This window comes from Cotesia glomerata, linkage group LG10, assembly GCF_020080835.1.
Source record: "Cotesia glomerata isolate CgM1 linkage group LG10, MPM_Cglom_v2.3, whole genome shotgun sequence".
Classification (NCBI taxonomy): Eukaryota; Metazoa; Arthropoda; class Insecta; order Hymenoptera; family Braconidae; genus Cotesia; species Cotesia glomerata.
In genome coordinates this window covers 9669077-9696594 of record NC_058167.1, presented here as the reverse complement: position 1 = coordinate 9696594, position 27518 = coordinate 9669077, and the positions used below count along the sequence as shown (strand labels likewise).

The following is a 27518-nucleotide window of genomic DNA, read 5'->3' as shown; positions in this document are numbered from 1 at the left end:
TAAGCTATTTTTCACCTCATCTCTAAAATTGTCATTTTTGAGATACGAAGTTGCGTTAGAAAACCATCGATATGCACGCGGATTAAATATTTTCAAGCGTACATAGCAATTTTTAAAATTAATTTTTTGCTCAGATTTTTTGGAGTAAATCTGTGAAAAATTCTGCAGATAACTTTTTTCCAAGAAAAATTTAATTTTTATTCTGAGCGGTAATTGTTCTAATATTTTTATTTATTTATTTATTGCCTTTATTTAAAACCCAACAGTCCAAAGGGCCAATAACAGAGTTACTCAATTAGTACATTACATTTATAGTAAGTAGTAATTGTTTTACAATCTAAAATTGAAGTCTCTAATCAATACTTAAAATTTTTAGGACTTAGATCTTTTATTTAATAATTTATTTTAAAGTTGATCTGAAATTTCCAGACGAATTTTGTCAAATAATTATTATTTATATCAATTAATAATATCTGTAAAATTAATATTTTTAGTGTGAAAATCAATCGTAATTTTCATAAATAATTCAGACTTTGATATCGATATAATTGGATCATAAAATAATTATATTAAAATAAAATATTCAATTTCCATTAATAAAATATCAAATTACCAGCATTTAATTTATTTTATGAATTATTCATCAATAATTTCCGATTTATTTAATTTATCGTAAAATTACTAATGCAATTATTTCATAATAAATTACGTGAAAATCAAGACGGAAATTGAATTATTAAAATAATTATTTTCTCAACACTTGAAAGTATCAATTATAAAAAAAAATTTCCATTTTAAAATTTAAAAAGTTATTATTAAGTAAAAAAAATATATTTACCAAAGTTAGAGCTCTCATTTTCAGAAAAGACGGCACGTCAGTGAGTTTATTTCCGGCAATAGAAATACTTTTCAATTCCTTAAGTAATTCCACTTCACCCGGCAGCTCTTTGATTTCATTACGATCGAGAGTAAGTTCTCTCAAACTGAAAAAAAAAAAACATAATTACATTATAAACATTATTGATAAAAAAAAACATAAAAATCGTCTTAACAAAAATAATTCATTCAATTCAAGCTTCTTTATTAAAATAAATAAATAACTCGAGTGCGAATGAAATATTTCAAAAGAATTGAGCATGCGCGTGGCAACTCGTATGAATCGAACCATTCAACCCAAGAGTTTAATAAAGACCCGCGTTTCCCGTTCATATATTACGTAGTTAAAGAAACGCGAATTAAAAGAGAAAACTTTAAATAATATTTTATTTAATTAGCATTATAATATTTATAGGTGATTCTCTGTAAAGACGTCTTAAATCTGTACAAAATTGTTCGACCAAATTATTTTTGATTTATTAGAAAAAAAATTAACAAGGGCTACAAAACTATCAGCTTGATCATAATAAATAAACAGCCGATTTAATTTTTGCTTTTTCGATATTTGTCTATCTTTTGCCATATAACATGACAGGGGACTGTTTGCCAGGGGACTGTTTTTTTTAGTAGATTTTATAAAAATCTAACTATTGCAGCCGTCCTCATGGCGCAACTTTTGAAAAATTTAGCCATTTTCTGACTTAGTTTGTCGAGCTGAGTCAGAAAATATATATAGTTCAAAAGTTTATGTATGTATGTATTATATATATATATATATATATATATATATATATATATATATATATATATATATATATATATATTTATACGATATAACGCGGCTTGTCAGCACGATAGCGTTTTCAATTTATGACCGACTCTTCTCAAACTCAGCATGCTTTATCTATCGATCAAGACCAAGGTTAAGTTCGAAGATGAGCTTAATCGGGCGAGTAATTTGGAAATGACAGGATTTTGAAATTTTGAAAATCGTAAAAATTGATGTTTTTACTACTTCAACTTGGTATAATTACTGAACTAGACAAAATATTGAAATTCGGTAAAATGCATCGTAAAAGCTCTTTTTAATAAGCTTCAATTTTCACTACTAAGTAGTGGTAGTAGCCTCAATATTACTCCTTTTAGAGGTCGTTTAATGAAACAGTTTTACTGTTGCTGCCTTTTTCGAATTTTTGTCTACATCATAGCTTAATCACTATGTATATTCAATAATTACGATATTGATCAGTCTTTTGTGTAATGTTTTCGGGTAGGTTGTCAGTAAATATGTCACAAATTAGTTCTAACCATTGTTTTCTTCAACTAAAATTTTATCCGGTTGCAAAATTCTGATTAACTTGAAAACTGTTGTTTCTTAGCAGTTACTTAAAATTTGGACATTTATAATTCAAATCTTATAATCTGTGCAATTCTTTGGTAAATATTTGAGAAACTTTTTTTTCACAAGATAATTTTTTTTCCAAAATTTGTTGTAAATAGTTTTAAATTTATTATTGAATTTTGTTTTTAATTCATGAATTAAGTTATACATTATCAGTGTTATTATATTATTTTATTAAAAATTAATTTTTTTTTATTTGAAAAATCTACTTCCATTTCGGCTGCCGAATGGCCTTTTTTTTTTTTTTATCAAATTGAGAAAAATCAAGCAAACTATTTCAATGTATTCAACTTTTCAAGTTCTCAATGAATGTTTACATTAATTAGAATAATATTAAGACGTATGGATCGAATTTTATAAATAAATTATAAATAAAAATAGTTGTCAGGGGACTGAGTTTTGAAGTGGCCCCAGACACATATTTCCAGCACAAACGGTGTTTTGACACTAAATAAAATGGCGATAAAGCGCTAACAGCCCTATGGTTATTAACTCAAGGCTAGTTAGATCCTTATAAACCTTACAAAAGGTAAAATAACACGCTGGATTTTTTTTTTGGCTTTGAACTTCTGGCAGGGGACTGTTCTTAAAATGCCTGGGACAAACTTTGGTTTAATGAATTTAATGAAACAAATTAATTTTCGGTACTTTTTATTGAAGAAGATTGTTAGTTAACTAATTAAGTTTATAAACATTATGGACCAAATTATATATTATGGGCGAATAACTTAAAATTTAATCTTAAAGTTTTAATTTTGGAAATGAGACAGCCCAGGGGACTGTTATTTCGGTGGTTTACGAATTTATAGCAAAAAAACCAAAATTTATTTCAGTTTAGTTTTCAATGCTCCAAATAGAGATGTTTTTTTACTTTCGTAATAAATTTTTTTTAGTAACAAAATAACAATTTTTCTAATAAAAAATGCCTGGGACAGCAAAAAACATCCTTACAGAGAATCACCCTTATATAAATATTTCACCTCACATTTTATTTTTCCTTCAATTGTTGAATTATCAATTATTTTCTTACATTTTACATTAAAATTCGCACATAAAATTTTTACAAAACTTGCACAAAACTTTAAAACAAAATTACATTTAAAGTAAAATAAAATTAATAACTTTTAAGATCGACGAAATAAACAAAGGTCGGTAGGAAAGAAAGGAAACTAAACGCTTGGAAGCGCAGCGACAAGCTGGTGCACTCGAGGATGTTCTCGGTAGAACTGAAAACCGAGTGGAATACCAACAATCACATGCTGATGGTCAGCAACCAAGGAAAAAAGGTAAAAGGAGTACTTCTGTATACTTCTTTACGTAGGTATAGAAAACACACATGCACGTTCTGTTCATACATTTATTCTATACATTATAAATAAGTTTCTTTTCCTCCAGTTCGTAAACCCGGCAGCTTTGGTTTCCTTCACTCTTCTCTCGGGGATGACTGACCACTCTTACGTAACAGAAACTAAATTACTACTTAAACTCGCTCTGTATACAATAACCAATTCAATATAATACAATGCGACTATTGCCCGTCTTATTTCCTAACTTTTAATCTTGGTATCGGAACGCGAGAGTCTAACGAAGTTCCCGAGTTCGATCGACTACTCTTTCGAAATAAATGCCGAGAAGTAATTTTATTTTTTGTTTTAATATTTTATTAATTTTATAAAATTGGGTGTTCAAAGCTTTTGTAGGAAAAAATAATAATTTTTTTGGCGGCAAAAAAATCGAAAAATTATTTTTTTGGAAAATTTAAAAATCATTTATTCAAAAATTATAAAATTTTTCTTTGCAATTTTTAAATCGAAAATAAAGAATTAAAAGAAAAATTGTTGATATTAAAATTTTTCAATTTTTATAATCGATAAAATGTTAAAATTTACAAAAAAATTGATAAATTTTTCAAAAAATTATTTTATTTTTACAAATGTAAAAATAATAAAAAATTATCTTAAATCATTAATAAAAAATCATAACAAATTTTATAAACATTTTTTACATTTTTTATTTTCTTAAAAAGAAAAAATGAGTTTTCGTACTCTACACAGAAAGAAAAATTTCTTGACTGGAGAACAAAATTCTTGGCTCAAGAAAATTTTCGGGTGCCTGAAAATTTTTCGTGAAATTCTATTCTTGATGGTGGAAGTAATTTTTTCTCAATTCAAATTACCATAAATACTTGATACAATAAATTTTTGTATTTGATCAAGATTTTTAGATACTTTAAGAAAGCAGCGTCACCTACTTCAGCTGAGAAAAAAATTTTCTCACCTTGAGAAAATTTTTCTTTTGAATATTTGATACCCATTTTATATTATTTTGGCGTGTAATTATACATACTGAATGAAAAAAAATGATTTAATATTATTTGATCTTCCTATTTGATATGTTAATCAATAAAAAAATTAATGAAAATTTACTTCTATCTTTATATTTAATTTTTTGGAGCAAAAGAGAAATTTTCTCAAGAGAAGAAAATTTACTTCTATCAAGAACTAAATTTTTTGGAGCAAGAGGCTGAATTTTCTCAAAACAACAAGATTTTTTTGGCTTAAATAAATTTTCTTGGATCAAGATACACAGTAAAAAATTTTGCGTCATTTTGTCAAAAAATTTTGTGTTAAATATTTAACACTTTTTTATGTAAATTTAACATTTATTGTGTTAAATTAACACAAAAAAGTGTAAAGTTAACACAAAAAAGTGTTAAATATTTAACATAAAAATTTTTAAGACAAAATTTTTTGACGCATTGACGCTAAATTTTTTTACTATGTACGTATTTCTTAAAGTAAGATAATTAATTTTGTTGGAATAAGTTAAACTTCTTGTGTCAAAAAAAAATTTTTCTTTTTGCTCAAGAAAATAATTAGGAAGAAAAATATTTTCTTGGCTCAAGTGAACCTTTTTTTCTGTGTAAAAATTTTAAATGAAAAATAAGGTTAAAATTTTTCTGACTTTTAAATTGAACAAATGTAATAAAAAAATTATACTTTTAATAATTTTTTGATTTTTAGTGGCCAAAAAACAATGAAGTATTTTTAAAAATTTCTAATTTAATTAATTCATCAATAATTCTTCATCTAATAATATCCCACTATCTTCGAATACTCTCACCGGAAATAACATATCAAATAATAATTACCCCAATGAAACCTGTCATTATAAATCCTTTATACCAAATATCAAAGTATTGACAGCCGATTTCACCACATAAATAGTAACCTCAAAATTCAAATCCACGCCAAAAATCACCCTTTAAATAAACACTGAATAATTAATAACGTCCAGCTTAATAATAAACCTCTACTCCTCAAATATCTCTCAAACATAATAAATCTTTCCGTTTGATCGATTGAACCCCAAGAATTTTCCAACGACATGCTACAGTAAATTGGCTTTGTGCATGTAAGATTAATAATTAGCCGGAAAACCGAGGAATAATGAGCCGTCTATGCATGCAGTCTAATAGTGTCTCTTAATTATAATCAAACAAGAATGAATAATTAAATGAAGGAAAATACAAAAGTTAATATTTAATATATTTTTAGCAAAGCATAAGCCGCTTTTCCTCCAGAGACTGGACCCAATAGACTTTATTAATTTACGAGCTTATTAGTGCATCAGCGAGCTTATAGCTTATGGGTTTTGGCTATAGTGATATTCCGATACTGTTCCGATAAGAGACTTGGTTAATTGAGTCTTGTGTTCAATGGAATCGTGTGAGCCCGTCGTAAATAAAATCCAATGTCCAGCATAAACCTCGCTTGTGTAACATGAAACTAAAGTCTACATATATGTATATATTTATACATATATACATAGATGTAGAGTGCTCACACCGTACTTCCTTTCTTACCCTCAGCTCGTTTGAAAGGACTCACTCACAATATGTAAACTTGTAAAGTAATTAAATGTTGTTATTGTTTGAAAGGGCTTTTGAATTAAAATTGAAATTAATTTTTCATAAAAAATTTATTAATTTTAATTTATAATTCAAAGCTTGTGATATAATATAAAAGGAATTTATTAAGTCGGTGTGGGGTCGGATATTCAAAAGAATCCAGCTCGAGCGTGAAAGAATGATGGCACGAGCTATCCTAGAGTCTGATGCTTATCTGCTCGTTCTCGATTCGTCTCCTAGATCTTCCACTATCCACTTTATGTACTAGTAATGTCTGATATATATTCTGTATATTCTATTCTTTCGGTAAATGTATAACAAATCGGGTTGCTGGAACACTTGTCTGGAGTTCTGTATAAATATTATTATTATACCGGCGCTTTTAAATAAACTACGACGGTGATGAGTTTTATGTTCTATTTAAGCCGGTTGATTATTGTATTCTATTGTTTTCCTGCACTCTACTTTGTTTTAGGCCAATTTACATTCCATCATTTTTAACTATCGTTATTACCGAAAGTTTTGTGCTGCGTGAGGTATTTTTCGGGTTCAAGTACGTCCTCTATGGGTTTAATTATCATTTTTTGTGGCGTTAAAAATTGAAATTTTATTTTTTCTTATGAATTGAGTTGAAATTAAGACAGTTGAACTTTAAGCTTGAGTAACTTTTGATAAAGTAAATTTATCGAAAAATTGTAAGAGACTTTTTTTGTGTACAAAAAGAAAAATTTCTTGACTGGAGAACAAAATTCTTGGCTCAAGAATATTTTCAGGTACCTGAAGGAAGACCGAAATTGGGTTGGCCGAAGTAAAAATCTTTCGTGAAATTCTATTCTTGGTGGAAGTAATTTTTTCTTAATTCAAATCATAAATACTTGATGCAATAAATTTTTATATTTGATCAAGATTTTTAGATACTTTAGGGAAGCAGCGCCACCTACTTCAGCTGAGAAAAAAATTTTCTCACCTTGAGAAAATTTTTCTCTTGAATATTTGATACCCATTTTATATTATTTTAGCGTGCAATTATACATATTGAATGAAAACAAATGATGAAATATTATTTGATCTTCCCATTTGACATGTTAATTAATAAAAATATTAATGAAAATTTACTTCTATCTTTATATTTAATTTTTTGGAGCAAGAGAGAAATTTTCTCAAGACAAGAAAATTTACTTCTATTAAGAACTAAATTTTTTTGAGCAATAGGCTGAATTTTCTCAAAACAACAAGATTTTTTTGACTTAAATAAATTTTCTTGGATCAAGATACGTTATTCTTAAAGCAAAAGAATTAATTTTTTTGAAATAAGTGAAATTTCTTGTGTTAAAAAAAAATTTTTTTTTTCGCTCAAGAAAATAATAAGGAAGAAAAATATTTTCTTGACTCAAATGAACCTTTTTTTCTGGGTGAAAATAAAATAATTTTTTGAAAAATTTATCAATTTTTTTGTAAATTTTAACTTTTTATCGATTATAAAAATTAAAAAATTTTAATATCAACAATTTTCCTATTTTTGATTTAAAAATTGCAAAAAAATATTATGTCTCACCTTGAGAAAATTTTTCTTTTGAATATTTGACACCCATTTTATATTATTTTAGCGTGCAATTATACATATTGAATGAAAAAAAATGATGAAATATTATCTTCCCATTTGACATGTTAATCAATAAAAATATTAATTAAAATTTACTTCTATGTTTATGTTTAATTTTTTGGAGCAAGAGAGAAATTTTCTCAAGACAAGAAAATTTACTTCTATCAAAAACTAAATTTTTTGGAGCAAGAGGCTGAATTTTCTCAAAACAACAAGATTTTTTTGACTTAAATAAATTTTCTTGGATCAAGATACATATTTCTTAAAGCAAGAGAATTAATTTTGTTGGAATAAGTGAAATTTCTTGTGTTAAAAAAAAATATTTTTTTTTCGATCAAGAAAATAATAAGGAAGAAAAATATTTTCTTGACTCAAATGAACCTTTTTTTCTGTGTAGAGCATTCAAATTCCTACAAAAAATATTTAAGATTTTGCTAAGTTGCTTGTATAATGAGATATAAAATTTCAAAGCTTAAAAATATAATTTTTTAGATTATTTATGGGAATATTATGAAAATATTTATTTTTAATTAAATGGCGGGTTAATAAATAATATTAAAAATTTTTATTAAAATTTTAAACTAAAATAATTTATAAAAAAATAATTTATTTTATTTACTGAAACATATAGTTTAAAAAATTGTGTAATAATTAAAGACAAATTTGTTGTGTAAGATTACAAAAAAAAAAAAAAAAAAAAATAATTTGATATTAAAAAATAAATTTTAATTAAAAGTGTCAAATAAAATGGACTCGCGGAAATCAAAAACAGTTTAAATATGAATATATAGAAGCATGTGTGAAATACAAACGCGAATAAATTGCCAGAGGGCAATACAAGAAACTTTCTCTCTTTTAATATTTTTCTATTTCTTCAATATTTTTTATTATATAACTATAAAAGCTACTGTGTGTGTACATGTATGTGTATTGTCGAGAAGGAAATGTGCTTATCGAAGATTGCCGTAGGCGATACATAAAATTTAGCGGGAAATGAAAAACGATTTCAAGTGAACCAAGAACAAGATTAGAATTCCAATATAAATGCGAAAAACTTGGATGTGTTTGACAGCAATATATGTGTGTGTAAACTTACCTACATATATAATACACTTGAATTATCAGAAAGTTTAAACAGTGACTAATGGTCTTTTTTGCTAATATAAGAAGCTTCCAGGACAAAAAGAAAGGGAGAGAGAGAGAGAAAGAGGAAGGGGGAAAATTCAATTAAAATCAAACAAGAAAATTAATAACTTATTTTTCCACGCAAATTAGAAAAGTTTATTTGGTTTTATTTTTCATTCAACAGATAATCCGGTGGAATAATCGTCTTACGGATTACACAAACTTCAACTCACTGGCTCGTGTAATAAAGAAGAATAAGAAAATCGAGTAAAAAGTGAGTAATGATAAAAATAATAATAACCATGATAAATAAATAACTTTTTCATCGCTACACCGGATTCGCGGTGATTTATCAAAGCAATTGTCCACAATTTCAAAGACTTTTTTTATATAATCTACTTTGTGTAGAAGAACACGAATGTATGTTGTGTGTTGTGTGGATGCGCATGCAAACGTTAACGTAAATATGGCTTACGTTTTTACAGAGAAAATTGGATTGTTAACTTTAAACTCCTTTTTATAATACGTGGGTCATTTTTTTTTTTTTTTTTAAAGGGTATTTTGATTACCGAACTTTCAGTAGCAAGAGTTTGTTTAATGGTGCTAGAATTTTTTTTTTTTTAATTAATTTTTTTTTAACAATAGAAATTTTTTTTTTTTAATTGAAAATAATATGATACATTATTATGAATTATATTTTGACACAATTATGAAGTTAATATTAATACTAGCAACCTTGCAGTCACTATGTAACTGCCGTGAATTGTGAATTATAAGTAAATAAAATTTTGCTTTATTAAATAATGATTTTTGTTAAATTGCACTGTACTTTTTTAACTATTGACGTTTTTGAAGATATAAGCTCATCCCGATTTTACACTCATCAAGAGCTTTCATTTGAGTACCCACATGAATTTTTGATATATTTTTCATATATACATATATATATTATGTATAAATATATGAAAAATTGATGTGGGTACTCAAATGAAAGGTCTCGATGGGTGTAATATCAGGGTTAGCTTATATCTTTAAAAATGTCAATAGTTCACTAGATACAAGGTCGTTTCTTAATTATGTTAAATTGCACTGTACTTTCTTAGCTATTGACATTTTTAAAGATATAAGCTCATCCCGATTTTACACTCATTAAGAGCTTTCATTTGAGTACCCACATGCATTTTGATATATTTTTCATATATACATATATATAATATATATAAATATATGAAAAATTGATGTGGGTACTCAAATAAAAGGTCTCGATGAGTGTAATATCAGGGTGAGCTTATATCTTTAAAAATGTCAATAGTTCACAAGATACAAGGTCATTTCTTAATTATGTTAAATTGCACTGTACTTTCTTAACTATTGATATTTTTAAAAATATAAGCTCATCCCGATTTTACACTCATCAAGAGCTTTCATTTGAGTACCCACATGCACTTTGATATATTTTTCATATATACATATATATAATATGTATAAATATATGAAAAATTGATGTGGGTACTCAAATAAAAGGTCTCGATGAGTGTAACATCGGGATGAGCTTATATCTTTAAAAATGTCAATAGTTCACAAGATACAAGGTCGTTTCTTAATTATGTTAAATTGCACTGTACTTTCTTAGCTATTGACATTTTTAAAGATATAAGCTCATCTCGATGTTATACTTATAAAGAGCTTTCATTTGAGTACCCACATGAATTTTTGATATATTTTTCATATATACATATATATAATATGTATAAATATATGAAAAATTGATGTGGGTACTCAAATAAAAGTTCTCGATGAGTGTAATATCAGGGTGAGCTTATATCTTTATAAATGGCAATAGTTCACAAGATACAAGGTTATTTCTTAATTATGTATCTAGAGATAGAGCATTTTCGAATGCAGCCTAAATAATTATCATCTTAAATTAACTATTGGTGAGAATGATATGAAAAATTGAAAAGGCAAAACCGCAGGTTGAGACTTTTCCAACGATACCAAATTTAATCATAAAAACCCATTTTATCATATAAATACACTGGTCACAAAATTTTACGTATTCTCTAAATAATATAAATAATTTAATAATTTTAATTCATTAAGTTCGTAAAACATTTTGAAAAATTGAATTTTTTTTCGCTAATTAAAATAAAATTCAACTTACATGAATAATTTTTATAAAATAGTGAAATTTTATGATTGATCTTTATCCAAATTACTTATGCGAGTTTTATTAAATCTGACTTAATTGACTTTGAAAAAAAAAAAAAGAATTTTTTTTTTAATCAAATCAAATTTACTTGAATAAAAAATTTCTCTAATACTTAAATTAATAATTTTTTTTTTTTTTTAAGTAATATAATAATTACCAAAAATATTTTCCATTTTCATCTAAAAAATTATCCGAATTGATCATAATACTTTTCATTCAATCAATTCAAAAAAAATCTCGTCATTAACTCCATTATAATGAAAAATATTGATATTATTTTGTCAAAATAATCAATAAATTTCAATGTTTAATTTGACTAAATTCTTCAGCTTTAAAATTTTTTTCCGGACAATCTATTTTTTTTTTTCGATTTTAATTTTAATAAAAATTTATGAGTTTAATTTTATCTTAATTGACAAGAAAAAATAATTTCCTCAAATATTCGAATTCCTGTGACAAAATATGAGATAAATTAATAATTATTTCATTATATTATAATACAAATAATTAATAAAAATTCAAAAGCTGTAAGCTATTATTGAAGCTCTACCAATAATGATTAAAATTAGTAGCAATTCACAAGCTAGCTATCATGAAATTTCGTTTTAAACTATTACAAGCAATCCATAATGAATATCTGATGTTACAACCGAGTAACATAAAATACCTCAGCATATTTTAATTATAAAACACAATAGCGCGTTAATTCTGCAAGCGTATTATCATAAACTGTTTGAAATTGCAATAATACCAACAACCATAAAAATAATAATCCCAACAATTCTCAATGTTGAATGCTGTATTAAATTCAATGAAACGATAAATCGGGAAAGGTATTTTAGAGGGAATTGCGAACTTTTATTGATGGCTTCAATTACTTATCATATGTGCAAATGTGAATTATATTATCGAACGGAAAACGGCGTGGAAAGAGACGTCGACAGTATTGTATAGAATTGTTCCATTATTTCATCTGTCGTTCCTCGTACCGGGGAATGAAACAAACAACTTTGGAGGACAAACAAACTTCGGGTCTACGAAAATTGAGTGTCCCAACTTTTAATACCAAACCGCTTTCTGATTGTGAGTTTATAGAGATTGTACATTGTATACTGTGAATTGTGCATATTTATGAGTCGATCCAGTTTGTATTGCTTCGGGCGATGTGTCCGGATTGATGTAGATGCTATTTGTTTTGACTCCACTCAGGTTATGTTATTTATATATGGAGAATGTGTGTACTTACTTGACTAGTCGGTGGATCTCGGCGGGCACTTGCTCGATTTTATTGTCGGATAGGTCTAGTGAGGTCAGACCTTCAAGTTGGAGCAACTCCCTCGGGATACTTTTCAGTTGGTTGCACTCCAGTTGCACTACTTGAAGACTCGGGAATCTTTTTTACAATTTTTTTATTTTATTAATCTTATTTTTTAGAGTAAAAGGTCAATATTTGATATTTTTATATAATATTTTTTGTACCCGAGTCGAAATTTAAATCGTAGATTCAACGTATTGAACGTTCAACTCGTAGGTTAAGCGTATTAGACGTTGAAAACGTAGAATCAACGTATTGAACGTTGAAATCGTCATTTGAACGTAATGAACGTTAAAAACGTATGTTGAACGTACCCAACGTATTATAAATGTGAAGAGAACCAATAATTGGTGAATATAGTAATATTGAAACTGCTCAAATAACTACACATTTATTATTTTCTTAGCGGGAAGTTAAAAATTTTAATTCTTTTTGTAAAAATCCACTGGTACAAAATTTTATAAGATTATATAAAAAGTTATCATTTTATACACAGATTTATGAGGCCATTTTTTGTATAAAATCGTATGAATAATATTTCATAAAATTTTACATAATTTTGGAAACCATTCCGAGGGTAAAAATTTCGATAAAGCATTTCCGTCAAAAAAATAGTAAATTTAAGCTAAGAAATGTAAAATCTCCCTAACAGAACTGAAAAAAACATTTTTTTTGTTCATTTACGTTTCAAACATGTGTAGTTATTTGACTAGTTTAAATATTACTTATTTTCACCCATTATTGGTTCTCTTCACATTTATAATACGTTGGATACGTCCAACATACGTTATTAACGTCCATTACGTTCAAATGACGATTTTAACGTTCAATACGTTGATCCTACGTTTTCAACGTCTAATACGCTCAACCTACACTGATAGAAGGATTTATTTGTATTAAAAAAATATTTGTTAATAGTTAACAAATCATTTATTAGAGACCATTTTTTAGTATCAAACAAATATTTCTTAGTATTTAAAATGATTTGTTTGTATTTAATAAATCAGATATTCATTTATTCAATATTAATAAATCTTTTTAAATACTAAGAAATATTTGTTAAGGACTAAAAAGTGGTCTCTAATAAATGATTTGTTAAATATTAACAAATATTTTTAACTATAAACAAATCCTTCTATCAGTGTACGATTTGAACGTTCAATACATTGAATCTACGATTTAAATTTCGACTCGAATATATATATATACTTAAATAATTTAGATTGAATCAATTTTTTATGAGATTGTTCGTAGGTTGAAAATTTAATTATGGAATTATTGAAGACTTAAAACTTAATTATACTTTTGGACTGATTAAAATTATTCTCGAATGAGAAGATTAATTTTGTGGATTATTTATAGAATGATTGAGTGAAATTAAATTTAATTAGGACAGATATTTTTGAAGTTAACTGGATAACCTTTCGATGAATCACTTTTGAGAGATATGAGTTTGTAAAATTTAATTTTATACAAATTAAATTGAAAATTCATCAGTCTGTATTTTTAAGTGAAATTTCTATGATTAAATTTTTTTTTTAAAGAATTTAATGTTTTTTTTTTTTAATTTAATCAAATATTTTTAGAATTTAAAATTATTTGATATTTTATCATGAAAAAAAATATTAAAAAAAAAATAAATTAACATTTTTTTTAACAATCATATATTTTTTTTGAACTTGATCAAAGTTAGAACAATTTAAACAATAAAGATTTTAAAAAATATTAATTTTTCAGTTTTATATTAAAAAACAATTTTTTTTGAAAAAAGAAATAATATTACATTTTAAAACACAGCAACTGACATTTATTGAATTTTTTAAAAATTTTTTAACAAGAAAAAAGTTTACTAATTAAATTGATAAGAACACTGAACAAATATTAATTAAAAAATTTGTAAAAAAAAAAAACATTAAATTATTTACTTAGATTCAAAAAATTAAAAAATTCTACCCCCATGAAAAAAAAATATAAAAAAAATATGTTTCGAAATATATAAAAAATATGTATAGTAAATATATTTTTAATAACTAACTTTTGGCCGATTTTCATATATATTTTATATATTTCAAATATATTTTAGATAAATTCAAAATATATTTTTTTTAATATTTTTAGCTATGTATTTTAAAATATATTTTGAATACATCTAAAATATATTTAATATATATAAAATATATATGAAAGTCGGCCAAAAGTTAGTTATTAAAAATATATTTACTATAAATATTTTTTATATATTTATATATTTTTTATAGATTTTTAATACATTTAAAATATAGTTTTTATGTATTTCGAAATATATTTTTTTTTATATTTTTTTTCATGGGGGTAAGTTAACAAAAATTCTTAAGTTACCGTATTTTGAAAAAATAAAACCTAAATAAAAGACCTAGTTATTGACACTTGCAATTTTATTCTAATTAAAGAAATAAAATGTTCTCAAAAAATCAATTCTCTAAAAATTTATAATTTAAAAATTATATTTATTAATTTATTAGAGTCGATTTGTTTTATTTAATTAAAATAAAATTGCAAGTGTCAATAACTAGTTCAGTGTCAATAACTGGGTCTTTTACCTTAGAATTAATTACAAAAAAAAAAACAGAGCTTTTACTTAATTAAAAATTTCAAAGCTACCGTAAAATAAAACTGAATAGCTACAATATATTTCCACAGCTAAACTTTCTATCCAAGAAAAGATAATCCAAAAATAATTCTTTAGAGCATAAATTAAAGTAAATACCTTTTTAAGAGGGTAAGATTATTGTCGGGATTAGCCAATTGATTATGACCCAGTAAAATTTCCTCAACCGCATTGAATGCTAATACGCTGTGGGGTATCTTTACCAGCCCAGTTCTGCAGAGATCCAGCTTTTTGGGTCCTCCGTTTAATTGAGTCGCCTATTAACAGAAAAAAGAAACAAAAAAAAATAACAATAAACCTAAAAAAAGAGTTTTTTCGTCCCTAGTTTAAAAAAGTTCACCTCGTTTTCTAGGGAGTCTGTATCCATAACATCGCTATCAAATTCTTCCATAATCGCTCCCAGAGTACCGACAAGCACCATTATTCGCGAAGTAAATCATAAAGATAGAATACTGCAGAATGTTGCTCGCAGAAGGTAACATTAGACTGAATTTATAAATTATCGGGGTTTATTTATCGAGCACTTAATCCGACGAATTTGGAACCGTTTACCCGAAATACTTGGGATTAAACGTTATACTCTCGACTCTATTCAGAGCATTTAAACTTTTTGACTCGGATCTGATCCATGTTTAGAGTTTATTAACTCTAAGCGAGAGCAGAATGCGCTCATTATTATTATGTACACTGCGAACACACTTTGAAGTACCGGGTGCCCGAAATTCTGACGTAACTCAAGTGTCCCAGAAATATCAAGTTGATCCACCAGCAGAAATTCCCGAGATTCCTGACGATACCGTCCCAGAACGATCGCTAAATACGCCAAAGCATAGCGAAAATTGTTTTCCTCTGTTGTATGGAAATGATTATTCGGAAAGCGGACTAGTACGCCACAAGCCAAAAGGAACTTTCTCGTCTCGGTAAATCATGCATTAAGTGGCAGTTACTTAGTAATATATAATAAGACATGTGCTATTTAATAAAACCCTGAAATTATTTTTTCATTATTTTTTAAGTCTTTATTATTATTTTTTAAGTCTTTCTGTCAGCCCGTTTTGGAAAAGAGCAAGGGAAAGATTTATTTCAGCTGGAAATTAATTGCGCGTATTGCTCACCTGCACGCTGCAGAGGAAAAATATCACATGTCTTGGAAGGTACAAGGAAAATACGTGATCAAATATGTTGCAGGTTATTTAATCCCGGGCTTTGAGGAAAGAGATGAGTTCTAGAAGAAAGTCACGAGGGAAAATAATCACTGGAATCAATTTACTCTTATAAGGAGTGGAAAAGTGATCTAAAAGGGAAATTGAAAAATGGTGAGTGGATTTTTAAAGTTTTTCATTTGTACTTTTGTTGGAATTTTTTTTGCCGGCTTTTAGGTGACTTTATTTTTAATTTAAGGCATTTTTTATTTTATTTTATTTTATTTAAATAAACAAACCCAACAGCCTAGGGGCCATTAACAGGGTTAATAATACAACAGTTAGTATATAAAAAAAAATTTTTTGATTTATAACAAGATGACTTATAGCTAGCATAGTTATGACTTATAGCTAGCTTGATTCAAGATAATCAAATTTTTTTAAATTAATTTTAATGGTTCAAAAATTTTTTTTTTATCGTTAATTTTTTTATCAGTGAGCTTTTAGTCCTTCAAAATAAAAATTATTGAATACAATAATTCCCAATTTCATTCATACAAAAAAAAGTTAACTTGAATCAAGTAAATAATTGAGGTTACACTGATAGAAGGATTTATTTGTATTAAAAAAATATTTGTTAATAGTTAACAAATCATTTATTAGAGACCATTTTTTAGTATCAAACAAATATTTCTTAGTATTTAAAATGATTTGTTTGTATTTAATAAATCAGATATTCATTTATTAAATATTAATAAATCTTTTTAAATACTAAGAAATATTTGTTAAGGACTAAAAAGTGGTCTCTAATAAATGATTTGTTAAATATTAACAAATATTTTTAACTATAAACAAATCCTTCTATCAGTGTATAATTGAGGATGGTTTTACTTGTATCACTGTAGAGTGTTTTACAAGGGAGGGTGGGGAATTATTGTCTCTCCACTTTTTTCTCCGCTATATAGTCTCTCAACCCCGTCATTATAACTCTCAACCACTTTTTCGTCCCCACCCCCCTGCATGTCGGGATTTTTTCTTTCATGCCCGACACACATGTGCTGCGACTGTGGCCGACTTACGCGTTATAATCAGTACCTGCATTTGCATTACGGTCTTAAATAGTATGGAGGTACTTCTATAATGACATTTTACCTCCATAACTATATGGGAAAACCACAGAAAACCCGACCGGTACAGAGGCTGGCAATGAAACGCACATATTCTTAGTTTATAATCATTGAAAAATATTGGTGCGCGCCGGAATCGAACCCTGGTCCCACTCTTTCGAAATGCAGGTACCGAGCCGATTAGGCTATTGCCAACCTCTGAATCAAGTAAATAATTTTAAAGAACTTTTTTGATTTGAGTAAAAAAATTCTTTAACTAAGAAAATTTTCACTCGATTCAAAAATTTTTGTCTTGATTCAAGACAATAAAATTCTTTAAAATTCTTTTCTTGGTTCAAGAATTTTTTTCTTGCCTCAAATCAATTGTTTTTTCTGTTTAAAAAAAATTAAACTTCCAAAAAAATCATCCAGTTAATTTTCTTATAACTGAAGAATTTTCTCTACGCTCTACTTGTAAAATTTCAAAAAGTCACCTGAGGTGACCCGCGCAGTCCCATATTGCTGAGAAAAACAAAAAAAAAACAATTAAAAAAAAGTCTGTGAGGCATTCCGTGATGCATGAACGCCATAAAAACGAGTATAAAGATAACCCGTAGTAAAATTTATATGAAGCCTTGGAATAGTGCGTGTTACGGGCGAGCACGCGCCAGGAAAGCGACCTCGCGGTGTCAGCCCAGCCGTGACTGAGGACTGTCCAGGTTCGTGTGTATTAGTAGCACATACCTTTTATATATTATATTCGTACCTTTGCACGGTAATTATTTTTATTATTTTAAAACATCAACTTTCGCGATTACGCCCTAATCGTTTTCTCTTCGCATTAACTTGTAATTTTAATGATAATTCTGATAAGTGGAGGGTTTCTTCGACATAATACCACATTGGACAATAAATTACAGCCAGTGCGTTCATATAGATATCAATATCAGTAATTATGTCGAAACTATCAGAGACATAATGATAGACAAAATAATTGGCAGCATTAACGAGGAAAGAAACAATAGATTGATGCAGAAAGATGTTACCGAATCTTTTGGTTCTGTGGATAACACATGCGTTTATTTGTACATAGCGAAGCATTAAATCAAGTATCCTATACAGCGAAATAGATAATAGGAGAGCAGATCTAGCAGCGAGCTCGTTATCTAGGATTTGTTTGTGCATTTATCAGGAAACGGAGAAAGCCGATCTCCAGCCAGAGATAGATCTGCCAAAGAAAACGCTAAATTCCTTTTGTCCTGTCGAGGATGGACGGACGCAGAGCAAAGCTGGAGCTCGTACGGCTTTCCTACCCAGGCTTTGTTGTCTGATGCATGAATTTATAACTTCTTTTTACTGTTTTAACTTATGTACGCCTCTGGTAATATTTTGATTTTGCATACTCTTATTCTTATCGGAGAATTTATTGCGAGGACTTGGATGTTTTATATTTATGTTGCTCTTTATGATAATTTTACGGCACGCTTTTTAGAGCTATTGATTTTCTAGAGAGGAAGCTTGACACTTTGTTTTGGTTCGCTTTTAATTAAGTGTTTTTTTTATGGTTCCGGGGATGTAAAAAATAAATAAGTATTTTTATGAAAATTTCCAAATTTTGTTCTGATTTTTTTTTTAATCTGGGTAATTATTTGGGTGAGAATATTTCATGGGGCTGCAGGGAAAAGTGTTCTGAAGAGGATGAACAAAAAATTTTGGAAATCGGTTGAGAAATTTTGGGGTTATAGACTTTTTTTTCATCCGTACAGAACTTTGTACGGATGTACGGATTCGATTTTTGGAGAAACTATGTAGAAAATTTGTACAGAAACTTTTAGATATTGTTTAGAAGTGATATTTTGACAACCATAGGCGGTAAAAGTGCTAAAATTCATTTGTGGGGTAAGATGGGCCGGCAAAAAAAAATTTTTTTTTAACTTTTAGTGCCTCATATAGGCTCTAAATATTTTGTACAAGGTTTATTTAGTTAATTTTTCATTGTTTTTAATAGAAATATGATTGAAATATTTTTTAATTTCTGCAGAAATTTAAAAGGTTTAAATTGAGAAAAAATATTTGGATATCTGGATAAATATTTGGGTGAGAATATTTCATGGGGCTGCAGGGAAAAGTGTTCTGAAGAGGATGAACAAAAAATTTTGGAAATCGGTTGAGAAATTTCGGAGTTACAGACTTTTTTTCCATTCGTACAGAACTTTGTACGGATGTACGGATTCGATTTTTGGAGAATCTATGAAGAAAATTTATACAGAAACTTTTAGATATTGTTTAGAAGTGATATTTTGACAACCATAGGCAGTAAAAGTGCTAAAATTCAGTTATGGGGTAAGACGGACCAAAAAAAAAACTTTTTTTCAGTAACCTACGACGGAAAATACTCAAAATTTCGCCGTTAAAATTAAGAAATATTCTTCATTAGTGTTTTCTTGATGGTAATAAATGGTTAAATCGTCAAAATACGATAGTGGGGTAAGATGGGCCAACAAAAAAAATTTTTTTTGGCAACTTACAAAAGAAATTACCGAAAAATTCGCTGTAAAAATTTTGAAATATTGTTTATTAATGTTTTATTGATGGTGACAAGTGGTAAAATCGTCAAAATACGTCAGTGGGGTAAAATGAGCCGCCAAAAAAATTTTTTTTTGAACTGTTAGTGCTTTATATAGGCTCTAAGTATTTCGTACGAAGTTTATTTAGTTAATTTTTTATTGTTTTTAATAGAAATATGATTGAAATATTGTTTTTTAATTTCTACAGAAATTTAAAAGATTTAAATTGAGAAAAAATATGAATAAATATTTGGATATTTGGATAAATATTTAGGTAAGAATATTTCATGGGGCTGCAGGTAAAAGTGTTCTGAAGAGGATGACAAAAATTTTGGAAATCGGTTGAGAAATTTCAGAGTTACAGAATTTTTGTTCATCTGTACAGAACTTTGTACGGATGTACGGATTCGATTTTTGGAGAAACTATGAAGAAAATTTGTGCAAAAACTTTTAGATATTGTTTAGAAGTAATATTCTGACAGCCTCAGGGGGTCAAAGCGCTAAAATTCATTAGTGGGGTAAGATGGGCCGGCAAAAAAATTTTTTTTTTTAACTTTTAGTGCTTCATATAGGCCCTAAATATTTTGTACAAAGTTTATTTAGTTAATTAAAAATTTTTTTTTAAATAGAAATATGATTAAAATATCATTTTTTAATTTCTACAAAAATTTAATAGGTTTAAATTGAGAAAAAATATGAAAATAATTATTTTTTAGGGAAAAGTTGTTTATTTGGAGTAATTTTTCAAAGTAACACCACGTAAAGCTCGCTAATAATATCGTGAGCTTGGAACAAAAATATAACAAGAGTAACAGTAGCTGAGGAAAGAGGATGATTAATATAAACCGGAGGCGCGAATAAAAAAAATGTAAATAAGAGAAAAGGAATAAAAAATGTAAATGCTGGAGGAGAACGTTAAATTATAAAGACTTGTGCGGTGGGCGAGGAAAATTATAATGCCGTGTAACCCGACCGGACTGTATCCCCCGGAGAATTGTTTCTGTTAAAGACTTATCGGATTAAGAAGTTTTCCGGCGAGAAAATTTATACCAGATGGTCTATATTCGGTTACCCGAACTTTTCCCATAGACAAATTTCCGCAACTTAACTGGGATCTTTATAGGTGACCCACCGCCTCTTCACTTTTAAATTTATCATTTCATTTTTATTTTTACTTTTCTTTTTCCTTTAATATATACAGTCACAGCTGACTTGGCTCTTTATCTCCAGTGTCTACTTTTTGCTCGGTTTATATTGTACTTGTTTTTTTTTTGTTCGAACTATTCTTCTACCCTCTACACTCTTATTTCTTTACACAAAAGTTTTAATGCGCCTGAGACTTTCCAATCATTCGCGATTTTTCCGCATCAAGAGAAATGAAAAACAATCGTAGCTTGACGTTTTAATCAACTATCGTATACTTATACCAGACCACACTAACGATCGAGTATTTTTCTTTAAAGCAAAACCATCTTCTTTTTTTTTTTTTTTTTTTTTTTCTTTACACACAACTCAGTGCAATTGACAGATAAAAATCAATCAAGTGATAAATTTTTATTGTTATACTATTATTACTCTTTAAAAAAATTAAAAAAATATTAATTAAAAATTTTAATGTTGAAAATTTGGATTTTTTTAAATATAAAAATGTTTTTTAACACTAAAAAAAAATTCCACCAGAAACTAAATAAATTGTTTATTTGAAAAATCCCACAAGTAAAAAATAATAAATATTTTAGAAGAAGCAAACAACGTTTTTCTCGGTTAAATTTGCATTAACATCATGAACCAATGATGAATAATAATAATGTTAGTATCCCTAAAAAATATTCGAGCATGAAAAAATTTAATTGTAAATTTTTTATAAGTAGTAAAAAACATAAGCTTGAAAATGTTGTTTGAATTTTAAATGTTACTAAATAAATAAATAACATTTTTAAAGAAATAAAATGTAAAATATTTCGGGCAAAAAAATTTTGTTTTTTTTAAATTATACACAGAAAGGAAAATTTTTTGACTGGAGAGCAAAATTATTGGCTCAAGAAAATTTTCGAGTGCCTGAAGAAAGACCGAAGTTGTGTTGGCCGAAGTAAAAATTTTTTCTTGCTCTCCTAGCCGAAAGTACGCTCTTCCTGGCAGCAATTTACTCCTTTAGTCCAATTTACTCTTCCTGGCAGCACAGAACCTCGCTTTCTTTCGCATTTTCGTGGCGCGACCGGCCTATACAGCGAGTTTCAACTGTATATATAACAGTCACAACATCGTCTGTATGTAACATGTCAGCGCATAAACTAACCAAAAAATGTCAAAAAAATAAAAATAATTTTTAACTAGATCATTGTTAATGAACTATTTAATAATAATACTGCACAAATAATTTATATAAAAAGTTTAAAAAATAAAACATAATAGTTTTGTGAATTTTATTTGCTTTTTTTATATTTTGATAGTTAGTAAAGCAATGTTTATAAAACGATCCATGTACTCTACAAACTTGTAATAATTAAATTTCAATCTTTCTTAGCCGTCGATTACTAATTAAAAACTAATTTTTAATCAACTTAAAAAAATAAATTCTGTAATTAGAATGAGTTTAAATATTTGTGACAAATTCTGTGCATGATATCACCCTTAATCAGAGCATTTGTTAGTAAAGTTTAAAATAACATTTTTTTTTCAATTTATTAACTTTTATTTTTTTTTTTTATACCCACCCCGACCAGCAAAGCCTCGGTTTTGCAAAAGTCGGGCGGCGCCCCCCTCACGCCCGGCAAAACCTCGGCTTCGCCTCGGTTTTGCAAAACCCCTTCCGCGGGGTTGCGTACTTTCGGCTGGAGAGCAAGAAAAATAGTATACAACCCATGACCAGAATGTTGGATACCTTGACGTATGTGATATGATGGCCGAGGCTACGCCTCGGCCATCATATCCCATGCGCCAGGAAATCCAACTTTCTGGCCTTGGGTTGTAATATACTATTCTTGAAATTCTATTCTTGGTGGAAGTAATGTTTTCTTAATTCAAATTATCATAAATACTTGATAAAATAAATTTTTATATTCGATCAAGATTTTTAGATACTTTAGGGAAGCAGCGCCACCTGCTTCAGCTGAGAAAAAAATTTTCTCACCTTGAGAAAATTTTTCTCTTGAATATTTGATACCCGTTTTATATTATTTTAGCGTGCATTTATACATATTAAATGAAAAAAAAAAAATGATTCGATATTATTTGATCTTCCCATTTGATATGTTAACCAATGAAAATATTAATGAAAATTCACTTTTATCTTTATATTTAATTTTTTGGAGCAAGAGGCTAAATTTTCTCAAAACAAGAAGATTTTCTTGATGTAAATAAATTTTCTTGGATCAAGAATAATTATAAAATTATTAATTTATCAATTTTTCTCCGTCAATCATGTATTATATTAATAAAATGAAGTACAAAATATGTATTGGAACTACAATTCACAAAAATTATAATAAATCATGTATTTTTATATTCAAATTAGTGAACTGAGAGTCAACAATAAAACAACATTTTAATTTATCACAATCTAATTTTATAAAACTAAAATTACAAAAATTATTGAAATCAAAGTATTTAACAGTATATATAATATATTTGTATTTGGTTATCATTTTCAGAATTTAAATCAGTTAAATCAGAGTCAACAATAAAACAACATATTTTTAATTTTAATCCATCATGTGAATATTGTAAAACTCATTAAAATTTAAGTATTTAACTGTAAATTTAGTTTCTAATTATCTAATAATCAATCATTTTAAAATTAAAGTCACTGAAATCACATCAAACAATAAAAAAATAATTTAATTTAATTTTTTTAAACCCACACGGAAAAAAGTAAACTGTAATATTCACTCGGATTCCGGTTAATTTTTATAGTTTCAAATAGTAAAGCGGACATCGGGGTGGCAAAAATATAAATATTACAGAACTTAATGTAGAAAGTATAAAAGCCACAATTTATAATTTAATATCCAAAAAAAGTGATTAGTAGCTGTCACTATAGTAAATAACAACTCTTTCATCTTAAAAAATTACAGTTTCAAACAGTAAAAATTGCCATTTTAATATATAATCTATATTGGGAGGAGAAGGGGAACTCAGATGAAAGAGAAGGGGGTCTCACTCTGGGAGAATTTAACATTTGAAACAGTAAAAATTATACTTTTAAAATATACATTTTACCAGTCCAAGCAAGTTAATAATTACAGTTTGATTTTTAGCGTTGCGTTTGAAAATTTACCATTTTACTTTGTAAATATTGACGTTGTTTGTATGAGAAATTTATAAACTTTATTTTATACTTTTTACATATCATAAGATCATTTTTTAGGTAAGAAATGATAAATATCAAAGTCTAAATTCTTAATTATTATACTTGAACATTTTAGAGATTTACATAGCGAATATTACTGTTTGAAATAGTATTTTCTTCCATGTAAAGAGTAAATTGTAACGTTTAAATGGTAAATATTATAAAGTGAATAGTAAAATCACGATTTTACTGTTTGGAATGGCAATTTTTAGCAGTTGATCATTACTTACTATAAATCGACTGTTATTTATTACACTTTACTTTTTTCCGTGCATACTGCGAAAATTATGAAAATTTAAGTATTTTGCATTGAACAATTTTTTCTACTCAGAAGAAATTTTTTAAAAAAAGAAAAAAACAAAAAGAAATTTATTTTTGGAATTTTTAACTTGAATGTTTATTCGAAAAACAAGTCACTGACTTATGGGGTTTCTTAAATAAACGATTTAAATATTGTACTGAGTGATTTAGTTTAAAAAAAAAATAATTATACCTCCCTAAAAAGTTAAAACATTTTAAAAAACTATACCATAAAAATGAATGATTTTTCTTAGGCAAAAAGTTTCGACTATTTACAAGAAAATTAAACCTAAAAGTGCAGTATTAAATTTCAGAGAAACTCATAAGTATAAGTCGTCAAATATAAAACTCATAGCAGAGAGGACATTAAAATAAAAAGTTTTAAATGCGTCAAGTCTTAGTCGCAAGTAATTATGTAGTCTTAAAAGTACTTATAATGAGTTCTCACTTAACACTCTATTTAAATAAAATATATTTATAATGAGTTTATATTCTTTTATATAACTCGGAAATCAATAGGACTTTTAGTATAGTGCAGAAGTAATTAAATAAAATATTGGGTAAATTTGGAGCTTATGATCGCATTAGAGGTATAAGTTCACTAAAAAAAAAAAAAAAAATAAAATCAGAGAGTAAAGAGATAGCGCTGGAGCTGGAGCAAAATAAATAGAGTGAGGTATGCAAACTCGAGAGCAGAGCATTGTTTAATTGATCGAATTCGTCGTGATGATAACAAACGTCCAAACCTCTGTATGTTTAGCTACGAAAAATATTTGCGGTCACTAACAAAATTCCAGAGCGTCCACCGCTTGATTTCCTTGTCACTAAATCCGGATCAGTAAATATGTATGGATTAAATTTACAAGTAAACATATCAGCGCACTATTATTTTATTTTATTTTATATTGAGCCGACTCGATTTAACACACTGAAAAAAACCGAACTGATGTTTATGTTTTATCTTTTCGAGTAAGTTTTTTTCCGAGTTTCCAGCTTCGAGTAGGTTCGTATGAAACGAAATATTACAGATGACTGCTGTGACCGCCTCTCGAGAGCACTTGGACAAGCGAAAAGTTTGTCGCGTGTGTCTCGGACTCGCGTTACAACCGGAAGACACGCTCGCTGCCGATGCGATTGTCGCGTATTTTTTCTCTATTCTTAATCTTCCCTGTTCTTTTACTTATTATAGAGTTTTTTATGTATGTTTGTTTTTTGCGCATGTATATTATACTCTATCTTCAAGATCTCAGGTATTATTCTAAATTTTAACGGCACAAAACTACGGCGAATTGCCATGACGATAATTCGTTAGTTATTATGCAATAGGAAGAGATTTTTAAATGTTCTATTATGTTTTTTAATTCAATTCATTTTATTTTAGTTTATGAATTATTTTTTATATCAATATTTAACAAAAAAAAAATAATTTAAATCCTGGCTTAAAAATTTATTAGTATTTTTTTTATTAATATAATTTTGATTGAAAAATTTTCATTTTTTTTACATGAAAACAAATTTTATTTTAAACCACAAAAAGTTGAAAAATTAAAAAAAAAATTTACAATCCTTTAAATTAAAATACATGAAAGTCTTGAAGTTAGTCAAAGGTCGAAACTCGCAAAAAACAGGCCACGATTCATTATTGGTTAAAATTTAGGTGCGCGTGTAGCGCGCTATTCAAATTTCTAGTTTATTCAAAAGTAAATTTTAATGCATAAAAATAAAGCTTTAAATTTTTTATAATAATTTAAAAAAATAATAATAATAGCTTGAAAAATTTATTTATTAAATAGATTTTTTTATAGAAAAAAAATTATTTTCAATCAAAATAAATTTTACACAGAAAGAAAAATTTTTTGATTGGAGAACAAAATTCTTGGCTCAAGAAAATTTTCGGGTGCCTGAAAGAAGACCGAAGTTGTGTTGGCCGAAGTAAAAAATTTTCTTGAAATTTTATTCTTTGTGGAAGTAATTTTTTCTTAATTCAAATTATCATAAATACTTGATACAATAAATTTTTATATTTGATCAAGATTTTTAGATACTTTAGGGAAGCAGCGCCATCTACTTCAGCTGAGAAAAAATTTTCTCACCTTGAGAAAATTTTTCTCTTGAATATTTGATACCCATTTTATATTATTTTAGCGTGCAATTATACATATTAAATGAAAAAAAATGATTCAACATTATTTGATCTTCCCATTTGATATGTTAATCAATAAAAATATTAATGAAAATTTACTTCTATCTTTATATTTAACTAGCAGACCCGACAGACGTTGTCCTGTACACACGTCTTAAATTTAAAAATTTTAGGAATGAGCTTGAATAGTTAAAAACATCATTAGTTAACAATATGCAATGGGAATTCCTCAATAATTAACATTTTCGTAAATATAAGCCCATTCTGATTTTATACTCATCGAGAGCTTTTATTTGAGTACCCACATGAATTTTTTCATATATCTTATTTATATATATATATGATATCTATAAAATATATGAAAAGTGCATGTGAGTACTCAAGGTCAACAACTATTTATAAATAAAAAATCTATTAAATAAACATTTTCCCGTGGACTGAATTGTGAATATAAACCATTCTGGAATCCACCGGAAGACACACAAAAAATTCCATTAAAATCGGTCCAGCCGTTTAGGAGGGGTTCAGTAACAAACCCACGCACAGAAGAAATTATAAATATATATATATATAAGATGTGAGAAAATCCAGATAGCTCGGATTGGGATTTAAACCCAGAACCTCCCGATTACATGTTGGCTGCACTTTAATTTTTAATTTTTCTATTTTTTAATATTTACGATTTTTTTTTCAAATGTTTTTTTTTTATAAACCATTTTTTAACTATAACGTACAAAGGAAAATTATCAAAATCGGTCCAGCAATTCATTTTTATAAATATAGATATAGATTTTATACGGTGGTTGAGTATTCTTAAATTTT

The 27518-nt window shown here is 27.3% G+C and overlaps 2 protein-coding genes across 3 annotated transcripts in view; one reads left to right on the top strand and one right to left on the bottom strand.

The window, feature by feature from the left end:
* LOC123272749 overlaps positions 1-27518 on the bottom strand; it is a 146754-nt gene that overhangs the window by 10809 nt on the left and 108427 nt on the right. For both annotated transcript variants that reach the window (XM_044739738.1, XM_044739737.1), the window contains 3 exons: positions 15190-15347; positions 12375-12521; positions 839-983 (listed from right to left, as the gene is read on the bottom strand). In XM_044739738.1, the coding sequence (XP_044595673.1) occupies positions 839-983; positions 12375-12521; positions 15190-15347 (450 nt within the window). The remainder of the gene's footprint in view (positions 1-838; positions 984-12374; positions 12522-15189; positions 15348-27518) is intronic.
* LOC123272756 (elongation factor 1-beta') overlaps positions 1-27518 on the top strand; it is a 148275-nt gene that overhangs the window by 52802 nt on the left and 67955 nt on the right. The gene's annotated exons all lie outside the window — the stretch shown is intronic.